At 40.2% G+C, this 24,297-nt stretch overlaps 1 protein-coding gene across 1 annotated transcript in view; it reads left to right on the top strand.

Annotated features, from left to right (window-relative positions):
• Positions 1 to 11,817: 11,817 nt before the first annotated feature.
• LOC126412107 (bumetanide-sensitive sodium-(potassium)-chloride cotransporter) overlaps positions 11,818 to 24,297 on the top strand; it is a 598,521-nt gene continuing 586,041 nt past the window's right edge. Inside the window, exon 1 of the mRNA XM_050081538.1 lies at positions 11,818 to 12,341. Within this exon, the coding sequence (XP_049937495.1) occupies positions 11,937 to 12,341 (405 nt within the window). The 5' untranslated portion in view covers positions 11,818 to 11,936. The remainder of the gene's footprint in view (positions 12,342 to 24,297) is intronic.

The following is a 24,297-nucleotide window of genomic DNA, read 5'->3' as shown; positions in this document are numbered from 1 at the left end:
CTCAAATGGTTTGACTTAGAGGCAATGAGGGACTATTTTCACCCTGGCAAATAATATCGCTACCGGCATTTTTTTATGCAGTGGTAAGACAATGTGGACAATTGGAAGTTCCCAGAGAGTAGCAGATAACACAGAGCCTGACACAACTGTAAAAGAATCCAGTCTGTACATAATCGATGTTACAACAAATTTCAGCCTATGTCAAATTCAGGGGAAAATCCTTCACAAATACAGTTGTGCAAACTTTGAAAGCATAAAATTTAATGATGGAGTCAGTGTCAAGGCAGGGTTAGACATCTATAAACTGATCACATTTCTGCCTAAGACTAATCAAGAAGAAAGTAGTTAGAGCGCAACCTCCTAATTTGCTGATCATAAATATAGAAAAATCAATCTATCTTTTACCTTAAGACCTTTTATGGATGGCTTTAAATAATTGGGAATACATCTGAAAATAATAAATGCAATTCAATGTTAAACACAAATTTTAAATAAAATTAAAATTGGGAAATATTTATCATTTGAAATTAAAGTTACAATTGGGTTACGTCACATGTTTACTCATTAAAATCTGAAAATGCTCAACTAATTTTACCCTGACTGAGGATACAGAGTGTAAAGTATGGGGTCTAAATGTAAACATCAGTAAAACAAAATACATGGTGACTGGTATAATAAATGAAGATTTAATATGGTAAATTGGGATGGGAGTAATAACATCAACCGACTAATATAAATAACTCGGGTGTGACTGTTACAAATGGTCAGAAACAAGACAGGAATTAGAAGATAAAGAACAAATTTTAGAAATACAACTTTTAAAATAATCTAAATCGATAGGATCAGCATGTACAAGGGGCAGTCAAACTCAAACGAGACAGACAAGCATGGTGCAGATGTTGGTAATGCATGTAAGCGTGTACTGAAGTGGCTTCTATTGGGAATATGGAAGGAATGGTGCGAATGTTTACTGCCGTGCCATTATCTGTTAGAGGCATATGATGTGAGGTCACCAAGTTATGTGTGTATCCAACTTCTCTGTGGAGGCCAAGAAATAGCAACACCAAGGCGTAGTGAGGTTTTTGACTGCTTAAGAAGTGTCAGGAAGTGCCATACCAAAATGTGTGCTGTGTATGTCAAATGAATTTGTTCGTGCAGTATGAACGATTTCAGTACGGTTGAGTGTCACTGAAAGACAACAGTCAGTCATTCCCATTTCTGCCATTGCTGTGGTGGAGGTTACCATCATAAATGGCTGGTGGCAGGCAGTGGGAGATATTAGGCTCACGTTGGGCATGAGTCATGGTACCATTCACTCAAAGACAAAGCATCTCAAATTGTGAAAATTGTGTGTGTAGTGGGTCCCCCACAGTATGATGGAAGAACAGAAGTTGAACAGAATGTCGACTCCACGGTAGCACCTGGAACAGAACCACGCTGAAGAATATAGTTTTCTGTTGGGTATTGTCATGGAAGATGAAACATGGCGTCATGGATTCATCCGCACCAAAAAAAATTAAAAGCCATGCACACCAGCTCAGGGAAAGTCATAACCCTTCTCTTGGACTTCAAGGGCCTGTGGCTCACTGACTTTCTTTCTTGAACACAGCACCACAAATAATGCACACTGGTGCATGGACACTCTGCAAAAACTGAAGAGCACTATCAAGTCCAAACACCCAGGAATGTTAACAGATGGCATCATTCATTGCAAGATAGTGCCTGCCCACATGTTCCCAAGATGGTTTAGACTTCACAGCAGAAGTCTCGCTCAGAAGCCCATACACATCATCCATACCATCTTGCTGACTCCCCATGCGATTTTCACATTTTTGGAGCCCTGAAGAAAGACATTAGTATCTGTCAATTTACTTCAGACAAAGAAGAGCACACCTGGGTACAATCGTGATTCTGTAGGTAACCATGAAGGCTTATCTGATGGTGGGATACTTGTATTAACAGTTATGGCAATTACTTTTGAAATAATAAATAGTTTACTTACTTCTTCCGTCTGCCTCATTTTCATTGACTGCCCCCTTATAACAGACACTAAAACAAGGGTACACAAAACCATTCATATGAGCGTTAGTATTACATATCATTCAGAAGTTTTAACAATGAAAGGGCAACTAAATTCTAAATGACTAGTGGCAAGATACTGGGGTTCTGCAGAGTATGGTGAAATGAGAAAACATCTAGTCACATGTCTCACTGGTGCGCAGCAGTGAGTTCAAACTGGTGCATGCTCAACAAACAATGACATGAGCATTTCACCTGGTATTTTGTTGTAGTCTTTCAGAGCCTTCCTGATCCTCATGCATTAAACAGCTTCCATTTCCATTATGAAACACAGCTTAAGTATGAAATAATACATGAGGAGCTACAGTGTCATGCCTATGCACAGAATTTAAGACATGGAAATTTCTTTACTGTGTGTGTGACTGGCATTGTCCCCAATGCACACAGAAAATTGTAACAAATAAATGAAGCACAAGAGGAAAAAAAATTAATCCCCACCCACACCCCAGGAGAAATCTCACTAACACTGCCTCAGTTCAGTGAAGAATGTCCACAGGTATGCTATATTCAGCTTAAGCCACTCACAAATGTTTTGAACCCATAGAGCTAGGCAATACTTGGTCACCAAGTATGTTGAAATAACCTTTCTGGTCCATGTTCACTGTAACCCCAAAGAGTGGCTCTAAGTTAAGGTACGAAACACATCAAAGAATCTCCTCTGGCCAGAATTACACACATTGTGGGTTTGAAACACCTCAAAGGGCTGTCAATGCAGTTACTATCCAGTTTTCATATTTAATGCCATGTCTTAGAATTGTGGCTCTTTTTTTATAACAAATAAATGAACATAGTCTGGATCACAACATCTTATTTATCGACAACCAGTTTCAGTATGTGCTGCTGATTATCTTCAGGTCTAGGTCGGAACAAAGACAATAACACTACTGATTTTGCAGACGTGTGATATTACGAACACTTGTTTTATGGATAGCACAAATGACAACAAAATAATATGAACTTGCATGTGCCTGAACTACAAAGTGCAATTTGTCAAATTTGTGTGAAACTAACATAAAGAAAGAAGGATGTGGTGGGAGAAATTTTCGTATAGTTATGTAAAGAGTAAACTTTTTCTCCCCACCACTCTTGTTTTTTATTTTAGTTTCACACAACACTGACAAACTGCACTTTGCGGTGCCAGATATGTGTGAGTTCATAACAATTTGTCGTTTCTTATGCGTGAGACAAGTGTTTGTAACATCACAGTTTTGTAAAATCATTTTGTTGTTGCTTTTTTCTTCCACATTAGACCTGAAGATGATCTACAGCACAGGATGAAACATGCTGTTGGTAAATAAAAAGTCCAGATGGTATTTGTTTATTTGTTTCCAGTTTTTGTTGTTCAATTCACTGAAAACATGTAGTACTATGTGCCACTATGAGCAATGGCATTTGACGAGGTATCAGACTGCAAATGTTCACTTTATTGCATGCAGTGTGTCTCACGTGTTTGGTCAGAAACTAGCTGAGATGGACCTGAATTCATTCATAGCAAAAATTTTTGTTAGTCTTGAAACTAAAAGCGATGGACAAGGAGTGACACTAGTCTGCCACCTCTGTCGGTTAGGATATTCTTAAGACCACTGTTCATACGTCATCTGATCTCACTGAGAGAGTAACGCCATTCCTTGTAGATGTACTGTACAGTCTGCACTGATACACCAACAAATCAGGCAACTTAATTCTTGGTGTAATTATGGGCACCATATGATACCTCACACACGCACTAATTCCCTGCCATGACAAAGTCAGCAGTGGAGGTTCACATGACTGTCCGCTACTGGATTTATGGCTTTCCAAAGTGATTAGTGTGCCCTTTTAGGGATGTAACTAATACTATGTCCAGTGAGCTTACGTAATATTGTGCAGAAAACCAAGTATAGCATTAAATTGGGTGCCAGTTATTAGTTGTCACCTGATAATGGATTTTAAGTTAATTACTTTCAACATCTGAAGATAGCATATGGCAACAATGAAACAGCCAATTTTCACATGTTGATTCGAAACCAATTTAAGATCAGAGGAATGTTAGTCATTTTATTCTGTAGAGACTGCAGGCAGGAAAACATTCTTGTAACAGACTCTCAAATAAACCAGTTTTCTACAGATGTTAATTCCTCTCACGAACTTCCCGTTACCATTTTCTCTTTTCTTTGAAAAATGTATATGGAGCATACCAGAGAAAACCAGACTTTTCCTCCAAAAAACATTTTCACAAGTTACAACAAAAAGTGTTAATACTAGGCCTTTAAGCTTTAAATTTGGTAGTTTGAATAAAAACTTGGTAAAATTTGCAGTTTGTGTTTGTATTACTGAATCCTAATGGCTAACTGCAGGTTTTTCTGAAGGAAGCAAAAACTGATCAATTTTGGAGGCTTTGCCAGGACTTACGATGAGTCATTAGAAATTTGAAGTGTATACTTCATGGAAAGTAAGTACTTGAATATACATTTTCACTGTTCAACACAATGATATTTTAACTATGAACAAGTGTTATGCCATAGGTAGTTAAGAATTTTTTTGTACCACAAGACAGAAAATATCAATATTTTTTGCCTCTTGTGCATATGCTTCAATAATTTCACCTCTTTTATTTATTTTATTAGTGAGTTATATGTTTTAAACATGCCATGATTTTAGAGATTTTTACCACATTTGTATTATGGGTTACATTAAGTACAAGGTGTGTTTTTTAAGTATGTACTGTTTTGAAATTAAGAAAAGACATGCTAAGATACCTCAATAATTTTATTTTTACACGAAAGCCTGTACCTTAATATAAGCACTGACGCCATTACAGTCTGATTCTTCCTTGTTTACATGTGTACTGAGTGAGTGTTTAAGATACCTCCGATAATCATGAGTCCCACCAATTGTGAAGTAGGGGCTGTTATACGATTTCTTAGTGCTAAAGGCCTAAAAGTGATCGATATTCATCGTGAGATCTGTGCAGTTTATGGAGAAAACATTGTGAGTGATGGAATGGTAAGAAAGTGGGTGAGAGCATTTAAAGATGGCCGCACAAATGTGCATGATGAACAACAGAGTGGGCATCCTTCGGTCGTTAATGAAAGTTTAGTGCAGGAAGTGGACAATAACGTGAGAGAAAACATACGCTTTATGATTTCCTCCTTGCGGGATTGACTTTCCTAATGTTTCTTTTACTTAAATTACCTAAAACTGCACACGTTGGGTACCGAAAATGTTGACAGATGTGCACAAAACCAAACGTTTAGACAGTGCATTGACTTTTCTTGAGCAGTACCACAACGACGGTGATGATTTCTTAAGCCAAATTGTTACAGGCAATGAAAGGTGGGTGGTCCACGTCACACCAGAATCAAAGCAACAGTCCATGAAGTTGGGCAAGGGCATTGTTTTGTTGCAAGACAATGTCCGTCCGCATGTGGCGAATCAGACCAAAGATCTCATCACATCTTTGAGATGGGAACCTCTAGATCATCCTCCGTACAGCCCCGATCTTGCATCCAGTAGACTACAATCTGTTCCTGCACTTGAAGAAACACCTTGGTGGTCAGCGTCTTAAAGATGATGACGAAGTCAAAACAGTGGTGATGCAGTGGTTAACAAGTCAAGTGGCAGGCTTCTATGAGGAGGGTATTTAGAAATCGGTTCAACGTTGTGACAAGTGCTTCAATATTGACGCAAATTATGTAGAAAAGTAGATTAAGGTACAGGCTTTCATGTAAAAATAAAATTATTGAGATATCTTAGCACATATTTTTTTTTAATTTCAAATAAGTACTTATTTAAAAAACACGCCTCATATTAAAGTGTATCCTGATCTGACAACTACATTTTTTTGTTATCCTTTTTTATAAAGTTCTTTATATGTGCATATGCATTTGATACCATAATTAATTTTCGTTATTGTATTTTTTTTATTTTAGTTTGTTTTGTAGACTCTGTCTAATGGGCAACCTCAACATTAAATAAGCTGAAGCTTTCTTGAAAATAAGACCCGGACCACCTACTGCATTATCAGTCATAATATTTCCTCTCTTTCTAGGGGGGGGGTACACAATGTCAAAGACTGCTAGTATGGGTGCCAGTCAGATGCAAAAGATGCATAAATGACTAAAGTATGAAAATCTAGATTTTCAAAAACAGGAAAACAAGCGGCTCTCATAATTAAATAAGATACAGAAGCAATTTATGACTGAAGCCAAGAAAATACACTCTGAAAGTATCAGAGGGATCGGAAGAGACTGCAGAGGATGATAAGGTTAAGTAGCAGTCTCCCTCTACATCCTCGCAAGGATTTGTGGTCCATGTCAATGTCCGCAGCCACTGGAAAGGGTTGTACGGAGAACAACACATGTGTTGTCCTAATCACTGAGGAAGAAACTGGCTGTTTTGGCATGCTTAGCAGAACATGCTGACTATACAGCTATTCACTCTCTTTCTGGGAGAAAACTCAGAGGTGTGGAAATCAATTCTGCTTGCTGACAATATAGATGTGAAGCTCGCTGGCTAAATAGATGTGAAGTCTGCTGCAACAGCAAACTTTTGCTGGTGCCAGAAAACAGTGGCGATGAAGTTATTTGAAAACAGTGGGAAAATTCAGATCAAGGATTACAACTTTCTATCTAAGAAGGGCAGGTCGGACCTATTTAAAGCCACAATGCGAGACCTTCCAAGCTTTAAAGCTCATGTTAATCTCGAACAAATACAATCTGCAGCATTCCATATGATAAACTAGAAACCAGTGGTAGCCACTTTTTGCAGATAAATTTTGTCAAGTACTTCTCAAGTGAATGCTAGAATGAAATTGACTGCACTTCGGTCCACAGACTGTGATTCACAGCAGCCTTATTCTTCAAAGGAAAACGTCAAATGCTTCTTGTCTGTTCCAACACCAACAATGCGGGCAAAAGCACAATTTTTACTTTCATTGATTTTTGTACTGTAATATTATCAGTACAGAATAACCAAACAGTGAAAAACTTCTGAAGAAATAATGTGGAGTGATAGCCCTACTTTTGAGTTTGAATGAAGATACATGGCCTATGTTCAGTCAGAAATATGGCAGAAATTTTTCATAAGCTATTTTGCAACATCCATGATCATGTAGAAGGAAACACTGAATGATTTGTTTGTCAGAGAAATGATGAGCCAAGGAGAAAATGTTCCAGCTGTTCAGAGTTCAACAGACAATGCAGATCTTACTAAATTGTAACTAATATAAGGATCTTCTACATTGATGAACAGTGCATTAACAATTAAACTGAACAAGAAAATCCTTGGATGGATGTTCTACTTATAGCTGGAATTTCATTATTTCTTAAGAAATCGGAGAGACTGGCCACACAGTGTAGAACAAATGCTCTCTTCAAATTGTATTACTTTTGAAGCTGAAACTAGTATGTTCCATTTGTTGGACCTATCCATCAACCAGTAGGTGACTTAATATCCAGGGTGTCACAACTGTGGTGAAATACCGGAAATTTACTGGGATACAGTAAAAGTTTGTCACAAGTTGAATTTTACCGGTTTCTTCAGATGGCTACAAGAACACGATGAGATGCCTTATCCTGGTAGTGAAAGAAATTTTCACTGCTAATTTTTGGCCAGCAAGTAGAGAACAGGCACTGGCATATAGTTTCTGATCACCATAATTCGCATCAGTATTCTTCTAAACTTCTCTACACTGTCTCATGGACTGAAACCATGTGACACTGTCAATGGTGATCCTGTTCTTTGATTTTTCCTTGTAGCTACAGTGGAAGAACACTGAGAATCTACTAGCTTTTTGATTTGTGGCAAAAATTTGTGCAGATCATTTCTCGTAAAAGCAGCTGTTATTTCTTATAGTGGTGTTCCATTTTTGCTCAGACGTGTAGTCGCTTAAGTCAAATTATTATCTGCTTGGAACAACACCAGCTGCATCTAATATTATTAGAATCACTTATTCAGTCATAAGGCCTACATTCTATACATCCAATTGTGAAAGAGAATATTCTGAGAGACTGACATAAATGTTTTAACACAATGAAGCACCTGTTAGAAATAGCATAAGTAATGACTGTTCAAGTGCTATAAAATTAAACATAGTATAGATAACAGAAAAGCAGCTAATTTGAAAATTATATGGTTTCATGCACACATAATAAATGATAATGCTGCATATTCAGAGACAAGATGAATTGGTGAGTTATGCCTAATGTATCTGTAAAAGGCAAAATGAAAAATGACTATTTCTGAATTGCAATTTAGATATTTAACAATAACTCATTCAAGTGATAATCAACAAACCCAATGAATACGAACTGAAATGGTGTTTTTTTCCCGTGTATATTTATTAGTAAATGAATACATTGCTTGTAATTAAAAGTATATGTCATGCTTGTCTTGGTCAGATGATTATTTTATTTTTCATTTTAATTTATTCATCCCTATACACTGCAACATAGTATGCATGTTGTCAAACACACAATCAGTATAATAAAGAATAAATATTAAGAATATTTCAGAGTAGGACCATACAGCAAATCTAAATACTGTATGACACAACATGTAGAAAAACCACTAAAGTTAATTAACAGCAATGCAATAAATCTATAAAATATGAGGCACAGTACAAAAGAAACAGAAAAAAAACACTGCGTAATTTCGGAGAACATTCACATTTGATGTAAATGATAACATTATAGTGTTTGTCCTGCAAGATTCTGTAACTTCTTATTGTATTTGACCCTAGTAATCACATTGCAGGAGCACCTGAACATAACCCACTTGGAGTCAAAGTCCTTGGACAATTTTTTTCTTAATGGCTTTTATGGAATCAGAAAGTTGGGTGCATGTTTTTGTGCATGGTCTAATTAACACTTATTACATACGAATTGTTAATGGCCTTGTGCTGTATGAATGGAAGCCAGAATTATTTCTTCTCTTATCTTCTTTTAATTTTGTCTTAATCACATTTTTCTGAACATGAAGACTGTTGCACACATAGTTATCAATGTTTCATCACAGGGCCAGGTAAGGTCAGCATCTCAGAATGAATGTCTGGCTGAAGAAACAATTGTCTGGATAGTATTCATCTTGAAATTTTTGTAATTATTCCAATTGTTCAGGTTTAAAAAAAGAAAACTTGATGCCACACTTGAATACAGAGTAGAAATATTATAAATGTGCAGCTTTAGCATTATCTATGCTCCAAATGTATGAGACTCAACGTAAAGCTAAACTAACTGTGCCCTTATTTGTGAGATGTATACTATGGGCACACCACTATAGAATTTCATCCAGATGCATACCCAAAAATTTAATGGTAGCTATCCCCCCCACCTACGAGGTGGTTATTGATGCTGGGAAAGAGTTCTTGTCTAGTCTTTGTTTCTAGTGTTTGAAAGATTTATACATTTAAATGGCACTGACACTCTGTGACCTCGGCAAAGCCTTTTACTGCATCTCTCACACACAACACTAATAGCCAAGTTAAGATGCTATGGTGGTGTTCTATCAACACCCCAATCCTATTTGGAAAACCGAAAGCAGGTAGTATCAGTGCACGGAGCAACTTCTCTTGAACAAAAACTGGAGTGTCCTAAGGATCAGTCTTAGGACCTCAACTATTCCTCATATATGTCAATGATACGAGCTGTAATAGTCAAATGTTGCAGTTTGCAGATGACACTACCCTTATTGCCAAAGGACATACAGCCACAGAAGCTCTTGGTGCATCAAATTTGATGTTTGAAGAAATAAAAGAATGCTTCATCATAAATAAAATGATCAATGAAGAAAAAACCCAACATTTGATATGCAGTCCAACCAACATCGAAGAGCAAGAAAACATGGAGACTGTCACACTACTGGGCTTAAAGATTGACAGAAAACTCTTCATGAATGATCACACTGCATATGTATGCACCAAACTTTCTCGTCTGATATATCTACTGAGGAAGCTGAAAAGGGTAATAACTGACCAGTTTCTCACAATAGCCTACCATGCCCTCTTCCACAGCCACATTAGCTATGGACTGTTGTTGTGGGGACACTCCTCAGGCTGCAAAGATGTGTTGCTATTACGAAGAAAAGCCATCAGGATCATATCCTCTAGCAAAAGACTGGACCACTGTAAGCCTATTTTCACCAGGCTAGGCATAATGACTGTTTTTAGCCAGTATGTGTTTTTCTGCCTCATTTATATAAAAGAAAATCAAAGGAATTTTAGCATAAGACAAGAAATACATAATCATGACACTCGCTGTAAGAGGAACATTGAAGTGCCAAGGTGTCGCCTATCAAGCACACAAGACAGCTTTCCAACAGTCGCCCTAAAAATGTACAATCAACTGCCTCCAGAAGTGAAATCCCTGCCACCTGAATTATTTCGGAAAAAAATTGCAAATTGCTCAGTACTTGAAACAACATCCACTATATTCCTTGGAAGAGTTTTTCAACGGTGGTACTAGTGAATGGACAAAATAATAAATATTGTTATGTTTTATATATAATGTTGCCTAAATTTAATCTCCTTTTTATGTTGTCAGTTAACTGCACATTTAATTTTATGTTTTACTTAAAGTACATATTTTGCCAAAACGAAACTTTGTGTGTGATCTACATGGTTTTGTAAACATTCTGCTTAATGGTATTTTCATTTGCTGCTATGAAGTTTTACTTTCCTGTTTGGTTATATTTCATTTTCTCTATGTTCTATGTGTTTTTGTGCACTGCATAAATATTTTCTTTTATTTGTAACATAAATTTTGTATATGGTGTTGTATAAAAGTTGGTTGATAAACATTGTATTTGTGACGCAGTCTGTCCAGCCATGGCTGGTAAACGACGAAGATATAGTAATAAAGTAATAATAATAAAGTAATAATTGATAAAGGCGCCACCCACAATTTTCACGACTGCCGTGGTATCTTATAACTTAAATAATAAGCAGTCTGAGCTTCAGCACTGCCAATAGCTGTAATTGCTTTACATAAACAATTACGCTACAGTGCCTTGTTGAACATGTAGTATCTTATAAAATGCATCGCCGATAATCTGAATCTTAAATGTGATAGCTCAACGTGTACAAAGTGTGTGTGTGTGTGTGTGCGTGTGCGAATACATATCCTTCGAACAAAATTAATAAACATTCGGTGGTGAACCTATCACCACAGCCCAGATTTCATGGAACGGTAGCGGTCCATTATAACACGCTAGTCGTGAAGTCAATTTGGAGCAAGCTTCCTCAGTTACTATCTTGTTACTAACAGAAAGGTATTTTCCTTTGGGTGCCATTAGCAATCTGCAAGAGGAAACACTAATTTCTTCAGACAGATGCATATAAAAGAGGGAGTAAAATGCACTAAAAAATGTTAACGTTGATACGTAGCACATATTCCCACCGATTACATTTGACACACGCGTCATACGAACATCGTAAACATACTGTTTTTAATCAAAACGTCAGCTGATGCAAACCAGAGACACAATACATCCTCTCTTTGGTGTAAGCATTTTATTATACTATCGATTACCCTTCGAAGTTGTCCTCAAGGACGACATTGAAAGGATTATATTAATATTGTAATATATTTGACTTCAGTAAAGATACTTCACTTTAGATTTATATTTTCTATATAGCAAAAATTAAATCGCACTCGAAAATCTGCACTCGCAATTTCGACGTAGCAATCGATAGCCGAGCGAGGGATCGTATTTTTAAACAGCTCTGGGCGTCCTATAAGGCAGCGCTCCGCGGACCACATGCGCATGCCGCTTCGTGGAGCACGACAGCTGTGTGTTGTGCTCATGGTTGAGCCGGTGAATCTGTAGTTTTTCTGTTAACTTGTGTAGTGCTCTTTTTTTAATTTAATTTGCAAGAAATTATGCCTTCAGAAAAGAGTGCTTTGAACAATGCGCGTAGAGATTCTTGGGGTGTTGAGCTGGGCGATATGGATAAAAGAACTCGTTTTCAAGTGAACAGAGTTGATGGCTCTTCTTCAAAAAATGAAGAGGGCGACGAATACGGTGAGAGCGACCCACTGCGTGGAGAAGGTGACGATTCCAGAAGAGGTTCGCTTGAAAATTATCGGCCAACTTCACCTAACATGCTGCTGTCTCATACTTCTGACACATCTGGATACGACACGCGCTATGCCAAAAGCTTTCGCCACTTCACGAGAGAAGCCCTGCCAAGACTTGATAATTACCGCAATATTATGTCGATACAGGCAGCATACCGACCAACATTAGATGAACTTCACAATGCAACGTTACATGGACATGGAAAGGTAAGAATGTTTCTTTTTATGACTAACAGTGCGGTTATGTCATGTGTGTGAGAAATTGAAGTTACTCTAAGACACAACTATGTTTTTTTATTTTATTTTAACTGGTGTGGTATTGCTGAGAAATCAACGACTGACCTTTGTCAAAAGACATTGTTTCTTGTGATGCATCACTGAAATATTTAACAAAAAAAAAGTGTAAATGGATTGTAGGACGCTCTAAACTAAGCAAACATTGGTTTCATGAAGCAACTTCTTTCTGTCTTGAAAGGAAGAGTGATACGTCAGACGAACGCTCTTAGTGGAGATAAATCCTGCATCAAAATAGAGATTTTAAATACTTTATTACAAGAAACTGGCCATTTTCAGAGAAATGGTTGGTTGAAGTGACATCGGGAAGCAGCGGATAGATTGCTTTGTTCGTAATTTGTATTGCAGGGTAACAACTCTACCCACACTTATTGATACTTGTAAACATCGTAAATTTAACTTTTGTGCATTTGTATTCTTTACCGCGATGTGTAATCTTCTCACGAAAAAATATTCCTCAGTTCCCATCGACGCGACAACAATTAGGCAGCCCCGAATGAAGTTCCATTGTGCTTTCTCCACAGCAAGTGAAGTGCGGATGAATGTTGTTAACATGTGACGCCGGTAGGGGCCGGCCGCGGGGGTCTAGCGGTTCTAGGCGCTCAGTCCGGAACCGCGCGACTGCTAAGGTCGCAGGTTCGAATCCTGCCTCGGGCATGGATGTGTGTGATGTCCTTAGGTTAGTTAGGTTTAATTAGTGCCAAGTTCTAGGGGACTGATGACCACAGATGTTAAGTCCCATAGTGCTCAGAGCCATTTGAACCATTTTGAACGCCGGTAGGGAACCTTGTTCGACAGGAAAGCGAAGCTGCCTCCAGAACTTGTAGCACCTGTTACGATACTGTTGTGCCTACGCCCGTTGTATTTCGTATACATTGGGCATCACATCGATACGTTCATAATTAAGTTACATTTATCGGAAACACCTCCCCAATAACTGTCATAATGGATTTCTTCATCAGTTAGCCTGCAAAGTGTTGTCAAGATAAGTTACTGAACTGACATCAATTTGAGTGCTGTCCTCTGACTTTCCCACCGATATGATTCACAGTGGAACAAATTTTCTAAAAAGCTAGTCATATTCACCAACAAGACTTACCCCTTGCAGTTTTTCGTTACCTGCAGAAAAACAAAATGCTAGGATTTGCACCACAAGACAAAAATTAGGAGCACTACGTGATATGTTAACACGACGTTAGACACTGGAATACTCCACAGACTTGGAGACGTGACGGCGCAATACGATTGTTGTCAAGAATGGGGATATAATCCAGTAGTTCCATCTAGCAGGAATCAGTTGCGTTATTTCTCCTGGATTCTGAGCTGAAATAAAGTGAACTGTTTCTTCAATGGATAGTAAGTTCCTTATAATGCTCTTCCATAGCATTTGCCTGACAGCTGAATACGAGGGCTTCCTTTTAAGTTTTTATTAAAACTTTGAATTTTTTGTACAGATAATTTTATTATTTATCAAAATGTTCGTCTTTAAAATGTGTGTGGTTCTTTTTTTTTCCGAACCAATTCTGGAATCATTTTTGTTCATTAGAGATGTTAATACCCGTCCACGCGTATGTATGTCTGACAGGAATTTAAAAAAAAGCCGTTAGGTGATGTAGCAGATGAATGAGGGCAATGCCACATTAATTCGATGTTTTTCTCCGTCAGATAATTAATCAATTGTTGTGCGTGCTGTATAAGAAGGAAGAAAGATTGAGGTGTTAAGTCCTGTCGACATGGAGGTCATTACAGACGAAGCACAAGCTCTGATTGTGTCAAAGATGGGCAAGGAAATCGGCCGTGCCCTTTCAAAGGAACCATCCCGGCATTTTCCTGGAGCGATTTAGGTACATAATGGGAAAAAAAGTCCTGGATGGCCGGAAGAGTATTTGAACCGTCGCCCTCCCGAATTCGAGTACTGTGTGCAAACAACCCCGCTTGGTGCGTGCTGTATGACGCCACTGTGATGAAGAATGATGCTACGTTATCGATTGTTTGTCCTAGTTTCATCGATAACTTGTGGCCGACAAGTTATTGTATACCGTTCAGCGTTAACTGTTCTTCGATCCCATAAACCAATGGGTACTCAGTGCCCATTGTAATCAAAGAAACACGCGGTCATCATCTGAGGGGCGCTTCGCCAACGAACCACTTTCGTTGGTTTCGGTTCATCTTGGAAGTTCCATACGGCTGATTGCTGCTTCGTTTCCGAGCGGTTCGAATCAATTAACGTTTCATCACCTATTAGACGTCGTATAAGAATTTTGCATTTTCTCGTGCTTAGTTTTGAGTATTTTCGAACAAGCTTATATAGTAATAGCTTCGGACTAGTGCAGGATACATCTGGAGCAGATCATTTTTACTGCTAATGTTCACATAAAATCAAATGTACATTAGTCTTTGATATGCGTAATGAAACCTCTGTTACGATAAGTCGCATACCGATGCCCTGAATCATGTTGCGATGGCGTCAGTGGTTTTTGCAACAACCGAATTTGGTTGCCCTTCAAGAAATTCACCGCTGACGTAAGCACGACATCCACGGAATTCTGCAAATGAACGGAGCCTTCTCTGTATCTTACCTACATTACTAAACAACTAACCACGAACACAGTCCCTATTGCAGGCTGCCTCTCTAAATGCTTGTAAGGGTAACAGATATTTGATTTTCAATTTTTCATACAGTTATTGACCGAATTTAAAATTGTGTCGTAATACACTCATTAAGGACAACAATCTTAACGATAAATCTTCAACATAGTAACCCAAGTATTACAGTAAGAAACTGTCTGTAAGTCTTAAGTCAGCGTAACTCACTGCGTCCAAATTACCAAGACTATATTTTTTCATGCAGTATTTGTGAGTGAGAGCACTTAGCGACATCCAGCATTCTTGACACATAATTTCAAACCTTTATGAAACTTTACCATTCATACGTCACCTAGAATAATGCGGGGAAAACGTTTATCGCCTGCTACATTTTCGATGTTCACGCATTAAACTTCAGCATCAAGTGTGACGTTTTAATTCATTATTATTTTTACTACTGTATTAGCAACACATTTTGTAGACAATATCCACGTATACCGCTGACTATACCTGCAAAATTATATCATTATACGACACATGGTTCAGGAAATACGACGTTTTATACATGGTAGGTCGATTCCTTGAAAAAAATCAGGGGTGGGGGTTGACTGGTTGACAGCTTGAAGTACGACAGGCGATTCGAAGAGATGGTGTTGAGATAAACCTTCACGGGATTGTTAAAAAAATTATACAGCGAATACCTTAAGGTGAAAATTTCATTTTTTCACAACATTATTTACAGTGAGCGTTTAAGCTCATTACAAGCAGACTACTCTACCTAAGTTGCCATTGTTTTAAAAATGGCAGATTTTAAAACAATAGTGGTCAGTCACATTGGAATAGCGCCATCTAACGGGCGTTTAAGGGGCAACGTTCGTCTGTTAAAATTTGCCCTTGGTTGAACACAGCCTAGTCGCAAATCGTCTGCGAGACTTTTAGACCGGTGTCATATCAGCATCTGTTCCCTGACTAATTACGATAAGAATAAACCTTCCAATGAATTATGATTTAGTGTCTAGTCTTACCACTTTGTTCTGAGATGTCTTCAGTCGTTCCAGATATATCTCTCTTAATGTATAATGCTCTTTTACCTTTGTACGAAGAACAAAAAAAAATCTTTTTCTGTGATGAATGTCGATCATTTGCTTGACAAGAGAAAGAAGGCGTTAACGCCAAAGTTACTTGCAGAAAATTTATCTTCGCAGCTCACCGAACTGTGGGATCTAAGCATTTAAATACTGTGTACTCAACGGAACTGTGTTGTAATCCAGTGCCCAGCTTACTGTTGTTTTCATTCACGCTTTGCTTCAGCCAAGTCGTACAACACGACACTTAGCAGTTGCACAGTTCACGGAATCCTACTCTTCTTAACCCACATTTGAAATAAGTTTTCCAAACTCCAGCCAGTTTTAAAACTTCCAGCAATTATGTCCGCATACTGGACTCCTAATAACTAACTTTCTTCTATTGGCATCAGCATAAATGATGAGGTATTACAGACTCGGACAAAGCCATTGATGCTGAAAGGATATACGAAATCGTCCCTTTCACAGGCTTATAAAAGAAGGTGGCGCCTATGCTATTAGTGAACACGCATTGTTGTTCTGTACTACGATATGCATAACCGAATTCTAAGCCCACTAACTGCGGAATAAAAATAAAATAGCTAAAAATTCCCATGTAGGTACACTCCACATTGACACTCCATAAGGTAAAATGTGAAGAGGTTCTCGAAATTGGGACGCACGTCCGAGCGGATGTACACTACCATTAAAATTGCTACACCAAGAAGAAATGCAGATGATAAACGGGTATTCATCGGACAAATATATTATAGTAGAACTGACATGTGATTACATTTTCACGCAATTTGGGTACATAGATCCTGAGAAATCAGTACCCAGAACAACCACCTCTGGCCGTAATAACGACCTGGATACGCCTGGGCATTGAGTCAAACTGAGCTTGGATGGCGTGTACAGGTACAGCTGCCCATGAAGCTTTAACACGATACCACAGTTCATCAAGAGTAGTGACTGGCGTATTGTGACGAGCCATTTGCTCGACCACCATTGACCAGACGTTTTCAATTGGTGAGAGATCTGGAGAATGTGCTGGCCAGTGCAGCAGTCGAACATTTTCTGTATCCAGAAAGGCCCGTACAGGGCCTGCAACATGCGGTCGTGTATTATCCTGCTGAAATGTAGGGTTTCGCATGGATCGAATGAAGGGTAGAGCCACGGGTCGTAACACATCTGAAATGTAACGTCCACTGTTCAAAGTGCCGTCAATGCGAACAAGAGGTGACCGAGACGTGTGACCAATGGCACCCCATACCATCACGTCGGGTGATACGCCAGTATGGCGATGACGAATACACACTTCCAATGTCCGTTCACTGCGATGTCGCCAAACACTGATGCGACCATCATGATGCTGTAAACAGAACCTGGATTCATCCGAAGAAATGACGTTTTGCCATTCGTGCACCCAGGTTCGTCGTTGAGTACACCATCGCAGGCGCTCCTGTCTGTGACGCAGCATCAAGGGTAACGGCAGCCATGGTCTCCGAGCTGATAGTCGATGCTGCTGCAAACGTCGTCGAACTGTTCGTGCAGATGGTTGTCTTGCAAACGTCCCCATCTGTTGACTCAGGGATCGAGACGTGGCTGCACGATCCGTTACAGCCATGCGGATAAGATGCCTGTCATCTCGACTACTAGTGATATGAGGCCGTTGGGATCCAGCACGGCGTTCCGTATTAACCTCCTGAACCCACCGATTCCATATTCTGCGAACAGTCATAGGATCTCGACCAACGCGAGCAGCAATGTCGCAATACGATAAACCCCAATCGCGATAGGCCACAATCCGACCTTTATCAAAGTCGGAAACGTGACGGTACGCATTTCTCCTCCTCACACGAGGCATCACAACAACGTTTCAACAGGCAACCCCGGTCAACTGCTGTTTGTGTATGAGAAAACCGTTGGAAACTTTCCTCATGTCAGCACGTTGTAGGTGTCGCTGTGAAAAGCTAATCATTTGCATATCACCGCATTTTCTTGGTTAAATTTCGCGTCTGTGGCACTCATCTTCGTGGTGTAGCAATTTTAATGGCCAGTAGTGTAGTTAAGAATTATATGTTATATGCGGTCGTAAAAAAAGAGTAGATATACGGTTCAGTAATATTAATGTGATCACCGACTACTTTCGACGTAAGCATGCAGTAACTACTCACATTGCGCTAGCAGCGGAGGGTCTATAACACATATAGGTGGGGGGAGAGAAAGACAGCATTGCAGTCGTTGTTGTAATGCGGAAACGGAGATAATTATCTGACGTCCAAAAGGGCATGATCATTGACTTTCGGGCCAAGAGTGGAAGCATTTTCTAAACGGCCATGTTTGTAAACTGTTCGAGGACCACGGTGGTTAAAGTTTACCTCACATGAAAAAAAGGCACTATCCAAAACCGGCACAGAGGCGGCTGGGATGCAGAACGGGGCCATAGGTAACAGGGGTGAACGATGGCTGTGGGAGACGTGTGCGTGCGAATAGACGTGCGACTGTTAAGCACCTGACGGCCCGGATGAATCACGGGGAGCCGGAAGAGCCCATGTTGCCCATGTTAAAATCACGAAGTTTGAGGAACATTTATGAATAATCTACCAAATAGACTAATTTGAAATTTTTTCATCATGTAGAGTGGTTTAGTATTGCAGTTACGATGGACTTACATTGGAGTATCTTCTCTAGTTTCCTTCCAATATTTATTTCTATTAATGACCCAACGTTTTTACAAAAAATTGCTTTATTTTGATTATATGAAACTACGGAACATATTTGGCTACTAGGAGTGCTATATAAAAATTTCATCTCCCTAGTTTGAGTGGATTTTGAGAAAATGTTCCATACATTCGAAAAATCAAATTTACTGGAAGTGGCTGTCAAAGCTTCTCAATACATTCCTGCACTATAGGGTGGATTATCCTGGGTAGTCTTCTTCATCCTCCAAAAGCTTCCATTTTGTCTTCTTTTCTGGTCTGTTGTTCAGTCATATTTCATATGCCTTTCTCTTCTTTCTGCTCCTCTCTCATCCTCTGCCAGTATTTCTTAATGCCCGTACAGTGGAAATCCTGATGCCTTCAATACTTCACACTGTTCCCTTGGTTGTAGGTTGCAATGCTTACAAACACCCTTTCATGAATCACTGTCCAAATTAAATTGTTAACGATCTCATTAGGTGTCTGTGTGTTTCACAGAACACTTTCTTTCAGCTCATAAGTTCAATATTCAGTACTTCGTTAATGTTATCACTGTCAGTCACTAATTCACAAAATCTGACACGTCCACCAGTCAACTTCTTGCTAGAAGATGTCTCAAGACTATGGCCTGTGTTGCTTAGCAGAAAAACGCATTGTTTTCGCAATTACAGCATCACAACTTGGTTTTAGTGTTAATTTCCTTTTCTTTACGGTCTTCCTCTTCTTATATACACGGTTACTAAAATGTGGCATCGTAACTGGAAGAACGCTTTATACAAGAAGTATAATGTTACAAACAACGGGCGCAACATTGGAATAATTCGAAACAATCAATAACAAAGAGATGACGCTCGGCGCTCTTAGCGCTTCATTTGCCACAGAAAACAATGCTGCCAACCCTTGCACACTAGGCTTATGGATACCGATAAGGAAATATTTAACTTCAGGACGAGAAAATGCCAAGTAGTTCGCCAAGAAGTCACGAGAGGATGTAGATGCTTCAGAGGTCCCGCCCAGTTCCCCTGCAGGCGTGGGAGAAAATGGTAATAACGCCGCTTCTCGGGCGAGCAGAACAATAATTCAAAGTTTGCATTTAAGAGGAATGTTCCAATTTTTATAGCAAAAAAAAAGGTAATTTTTTGAATTTGACCACCTCTGGCGGCTCTTGAACGACCGTTGAGCGAACTTTGCTGTATCTGGACCTCCGCAGCAGGCCCGAGGTTCATACACCCTTGCTGACTGCTGTTCATGGACGACGAAGGCTGAAACTTGCAGACCATTACCGTAGATGGATGTCCACTGAGTGGTGACAGGTGGCTTTTTCAGATGAATCATGTTTTATGCTCTGTTGGGCAGATGGCCGTTGGTGTATACGGCCCTGCAACAATCTTCGGAAGAGCCCAGACCGGAGGAGGGAGTGTTGTGGTCATGAGGATTATTTCGCGGTATTCCGTGGGTGATTCTTCGTTCTGTAAGGCATCGTGGATCAACAGAAGTATTCATCTGCCCTTGGAGGCCAAGCCCATCCCTACATCCAATTTTTTCCCCTCTGCACGTTGGTACCTACCAGCAAGACAATGCAACGTGTCACGCAGCTCGCAGTGTACGTACGTGGTTGGAAGAACACCAAGATGAGTTTAACGCACTCCCCTGGCCAACAAACTCCTCGGATTTAAACCCACTGGACAATCTACGGGACCACCTCGATCGGGCTGTTCCCGCCACGGATCATCAACCTAGGGCAGCTGGCCATGACATTGGAGTTCGCATGGCTCCACATCCCTGTTGGTACTTCTCCAAAATCTCGTTAAATCTCTTCCTGCACGTCTCGTAGCGGTCCGTGCTGCAGAAGGTGATTATTCAGGATTTTAACGGGTGGTCACGTTATTGTGGCTGGACCGTGTATTGCTCCACATTTTGCTAAACTCTGTTCCGAGAACATACGTCCATGTCACTAAATTATAAATTAGCTTTGACGATAAAATAAACGCATTTAAAAAGTTTCGGTACTATTTCAGTCTGGTATACGATCTACTTACCTCTAAAATCTGAAGCCTTAATAAAACGTATGTAATACTCTTTCTACTTTTTGTCCCAGTCATAGAACTGTTTAAGAATGCTGCCTAATGTTTCTTTTTAACTGGAATTCTGCAAAGTAAAGTGAAGCTGTCATCAATCTGTACAAATGTAAAAATGTAATTAATGGTTTGTTTAGATAAAATCTATATTGTATTTTTTAAATTGTTAGAAATTAGTGATTCGCGACTGGGATAACTCTCGAACATCGATTTTGATTAAAATCGATGCGGAAAATTAGAGTTAGTTCACAATTTTGGTGCCGCTGTTTTAAATTTATTTCATATAGAAGTGTAGTGATGCAGTGTCATCAATGTTTTACAGGTGTAAAAAATTTCCGTTTGGTCAGGTGAAATAAAGTGATTAAAAGTTTTAAACAGCAAAGTTCAACTTGCAAAAATATGATGAAGTTAAAAAACACTGTTAGAAGGTGAATCAAATTTTCCATCAGATGAATGAAAGAAGCAGTTGCAAAGACAACATTTGACGTTAAGAAATTCTCGAATCACACGTAGCGAGTGACCTGCCTCCGTCACATGTGCCTGTAGCATGCAGTGTGATACGAAACACCCATAAGTATCGATTGGAGATACTGAGCGCCCTTGTCTTATCACAGCCTTTAGGCAAGTACCTTCAGCCCACTGACTTCTGTCCCAGAGAAATAACGATTTGCTGCACCAGATAGCTGGGTGTATTCATTGCAGTGGCAGTTTTCTCCAATACGGAAGAAAAATCCAGTCTGAGTCGAGAAGGATGGCTGGCGCTCGCTGAAATCTTCGTAGTTACCGTTTCCGGAACTTCACCAATAAAAGCCGAAGGTGATTGTAGCGACTCGCCACTAGTTGTGACTCTAGGTGAAGTTTAACTAATCACAGTCGAAAGTGCCAGATACGATTGTCAGTGTAAAAGGCTCGTGTAACATTGCCTCCGAAAGTGACATCGCTCATATAATAGTCATCAGACGCCACCAGTGGTTCGTATATGTATTATAGGTGGTTTCCGGCTCGTTCCCCTTATCGTTACATATACATACATACTCCGTAAGCCACCGTGCGGTGCGTTGCGGAAGATACCCTTTACCACTAGTAGTCATTTCCTTTCTTCAAATGCCGGTTCTCTAAATGTTCTCAATGGAGTTCCTCGAAAAGAATTTCGCCTTCCCTCCAGGGATTCCCATTTGAGTTCCTGAAGCTTCACCGTAACACTTGGGTGGTGTTCGGATCTAGCAGCCCGCTTCTGAATAAGAGGCAAGGGTAGGACCGCTTGGTTTTCCTTGTTAAGCTGTGTTTCACAGTAATTACAAAAAATGGTTCAAATGGCCCTGAGCACTATGGGACTCAACTGCTGAGGTCATTAGTCCCCTAGAACTTAGAACTAGTTAAACCTAACTAACCTAAGGACATCACAAGCATCCATGCCCGAGGCAGGATTCGAACCTGCGACAGTAGCGGTCTTGCGGTTCCAGACTGCAGCGCCTTTAACCGCACGGCCACTGCGGCCGGCACAGTAATTACAGACACCGAACTTTTAATTCGAAATGACTGGCCAACAAATCCCCATCGTCCATTCTTTCACATATCCCCTCTTGGTATGCGGCCTGTGCTAACAGACAGAACCAGCTACTGCAGGCCACTTCTATGAAGATACTAAGAACCAATTATGACTAGCGCTAATCTACTCAGCCAAATAATCATTTAAATTACTTTTTACATGTTTACTTATATAAGGAGTGTTCAAACGAAAAGGTATGAAACGTCGTAAAACGGGTGAAATTTGCATATGCCGCTTTTTGGATAATGTATTGAGCCGTTTAGGAACACTAACGTATTGTCGTCATCTCCCCCCTATAAAGTCAAAGCTGTGCCATCAGCATGGAAGATGGTGCTCAACGAATTTTTCGACGTCCGAAGTCCGATACTCAACGAATTCTTCGAGCATGGAAAACCATTAACACTGACGTGTACTGTGACACACTCCGTAGACTACACCGCTCCATCAGGAGCAAAGGGACTGGGCTGCTCACGGAGGGAGTGATTCTGTGCCGCGATAACGCGCGTCCATACCTCTCCGAGATCACACAAAGTGTAATGACCGCAGCTTAAGCATCCGTCCTAAAGGCCGAAATGTTACCCAAATTACCTTTGTTTCTGTCAACACACAGTCACAAAAGCCTCTAATACGGTGGTCCCCAGGCTTTTTGAGGCCGCTATCCGAAAGTGCAATAGAACGATGAAACAATTCTCGTGCACCGCGAGCGATACCTACAATTCCTTCGCAGAACAGAAAGCTAATTATCCCCATTGAGAGAAGCCACTTGTTGCAAAACATGCTTCCTCTGCACCATTCCTCTCCCTTGCGGCACTTGGTTTATCCACACCGTCTACCTCCATTTAAAATGAGTGGAGTATCCTTACTTTTTGTAAATCACTTTGTTGTTGAACTCCTTACTTCTGAACTGGCAGAAATTCAAAGACATCAGGCTGGCAGTACTCTGTGCCCGACCACTGCCAATAATAATAATAATAATAATATGTAGGCCCTACAGCAGTGTAGCAGCCATTACGTAGTTACTATCCTGCTGAACTGTCGATTACTTTGTTCATTGTTGTAAATTGAATAATTAAGCAATATCTGATCTATTGCGAGAATTTTCATGAGAGATTTAAGCCTATATAATGCACGTGTCTTAATTTTACTATCATAGAGGCATGGTACAAAGCCCGAAGTGAGTGTTCCCGGTGGGTGTGAACCCTTCACCGGTTTGGCTTCATGAAGCGGCCCGTGTTAACCTTGGCCTTCATTCACTTTCATTCAGTTTCGCTTTATCGCCTTCAGTTGCACGACCTTCGCATAGAATTTCACTATAGTACCTTTGTGTACACTGATGGCTCTCGGACTGACCGTGGTGTCGGGTGTGCCTTCGTTATTGGCGCCCACGTCTTCAGATATCGTCTTCCGGCGCACTGCTCAGTATTTACAGCCGAGCTCTTCGCCCTGTATCAGGCCACGGAGTACATCCGGCGACAAAGACTTTCCACTTGTGCCGTCTGCTCAGACTCAATAAGCGGCTTTCAAAGTCTATGTGCGCTGTACACCGCCCATTCCTTAGTGCAATGGGTCCAGGAAAAATGTCACTTGCTCATTCTAGGTGGAGCCACTGTGAAGTTTATGTGGGTTCCTGGGCATGTCGGTCTGCCAGGAAACGAGGCTGCTGCCAAGGCTGCAGTCCTCGTATCTGAGCCCACTACTTCCTACATTCCCTCCAATGCCGTTTGTCAGGAGGTGGTGTCCCTTTGGCATCGCCGTTGGTACTCCCTTCAAGGGAATAAGCTCAGGATTATTAAGGCTCTCCCAGCGGCTTCGACGGCCTCCTCTCGGCCCTCCCGCCGGGAGGAAGTAATTTCAACACTGTTGCGTATTGGGCACTGCCGTTTCAGCCAT

Source organism: Schistocerca serialis, chromosome 7 (genome assembly GCF_023864345.2).
Source record: "Schistocerca serialis cubense isolate TAMUIC-IGC-003099 chromosome 7, iqSchSeri2.2, whole genome shotgun sequence".
Lineage (NCBI taxonomy): Eukaryota > Metazoa > Arthropoda > Insecta > Orthoptera > Acrididae > Schistocerca > Schistocerca serialis.
This window is presented reverse-complemented; position numbering and strand designations above follow the sequence as displayed.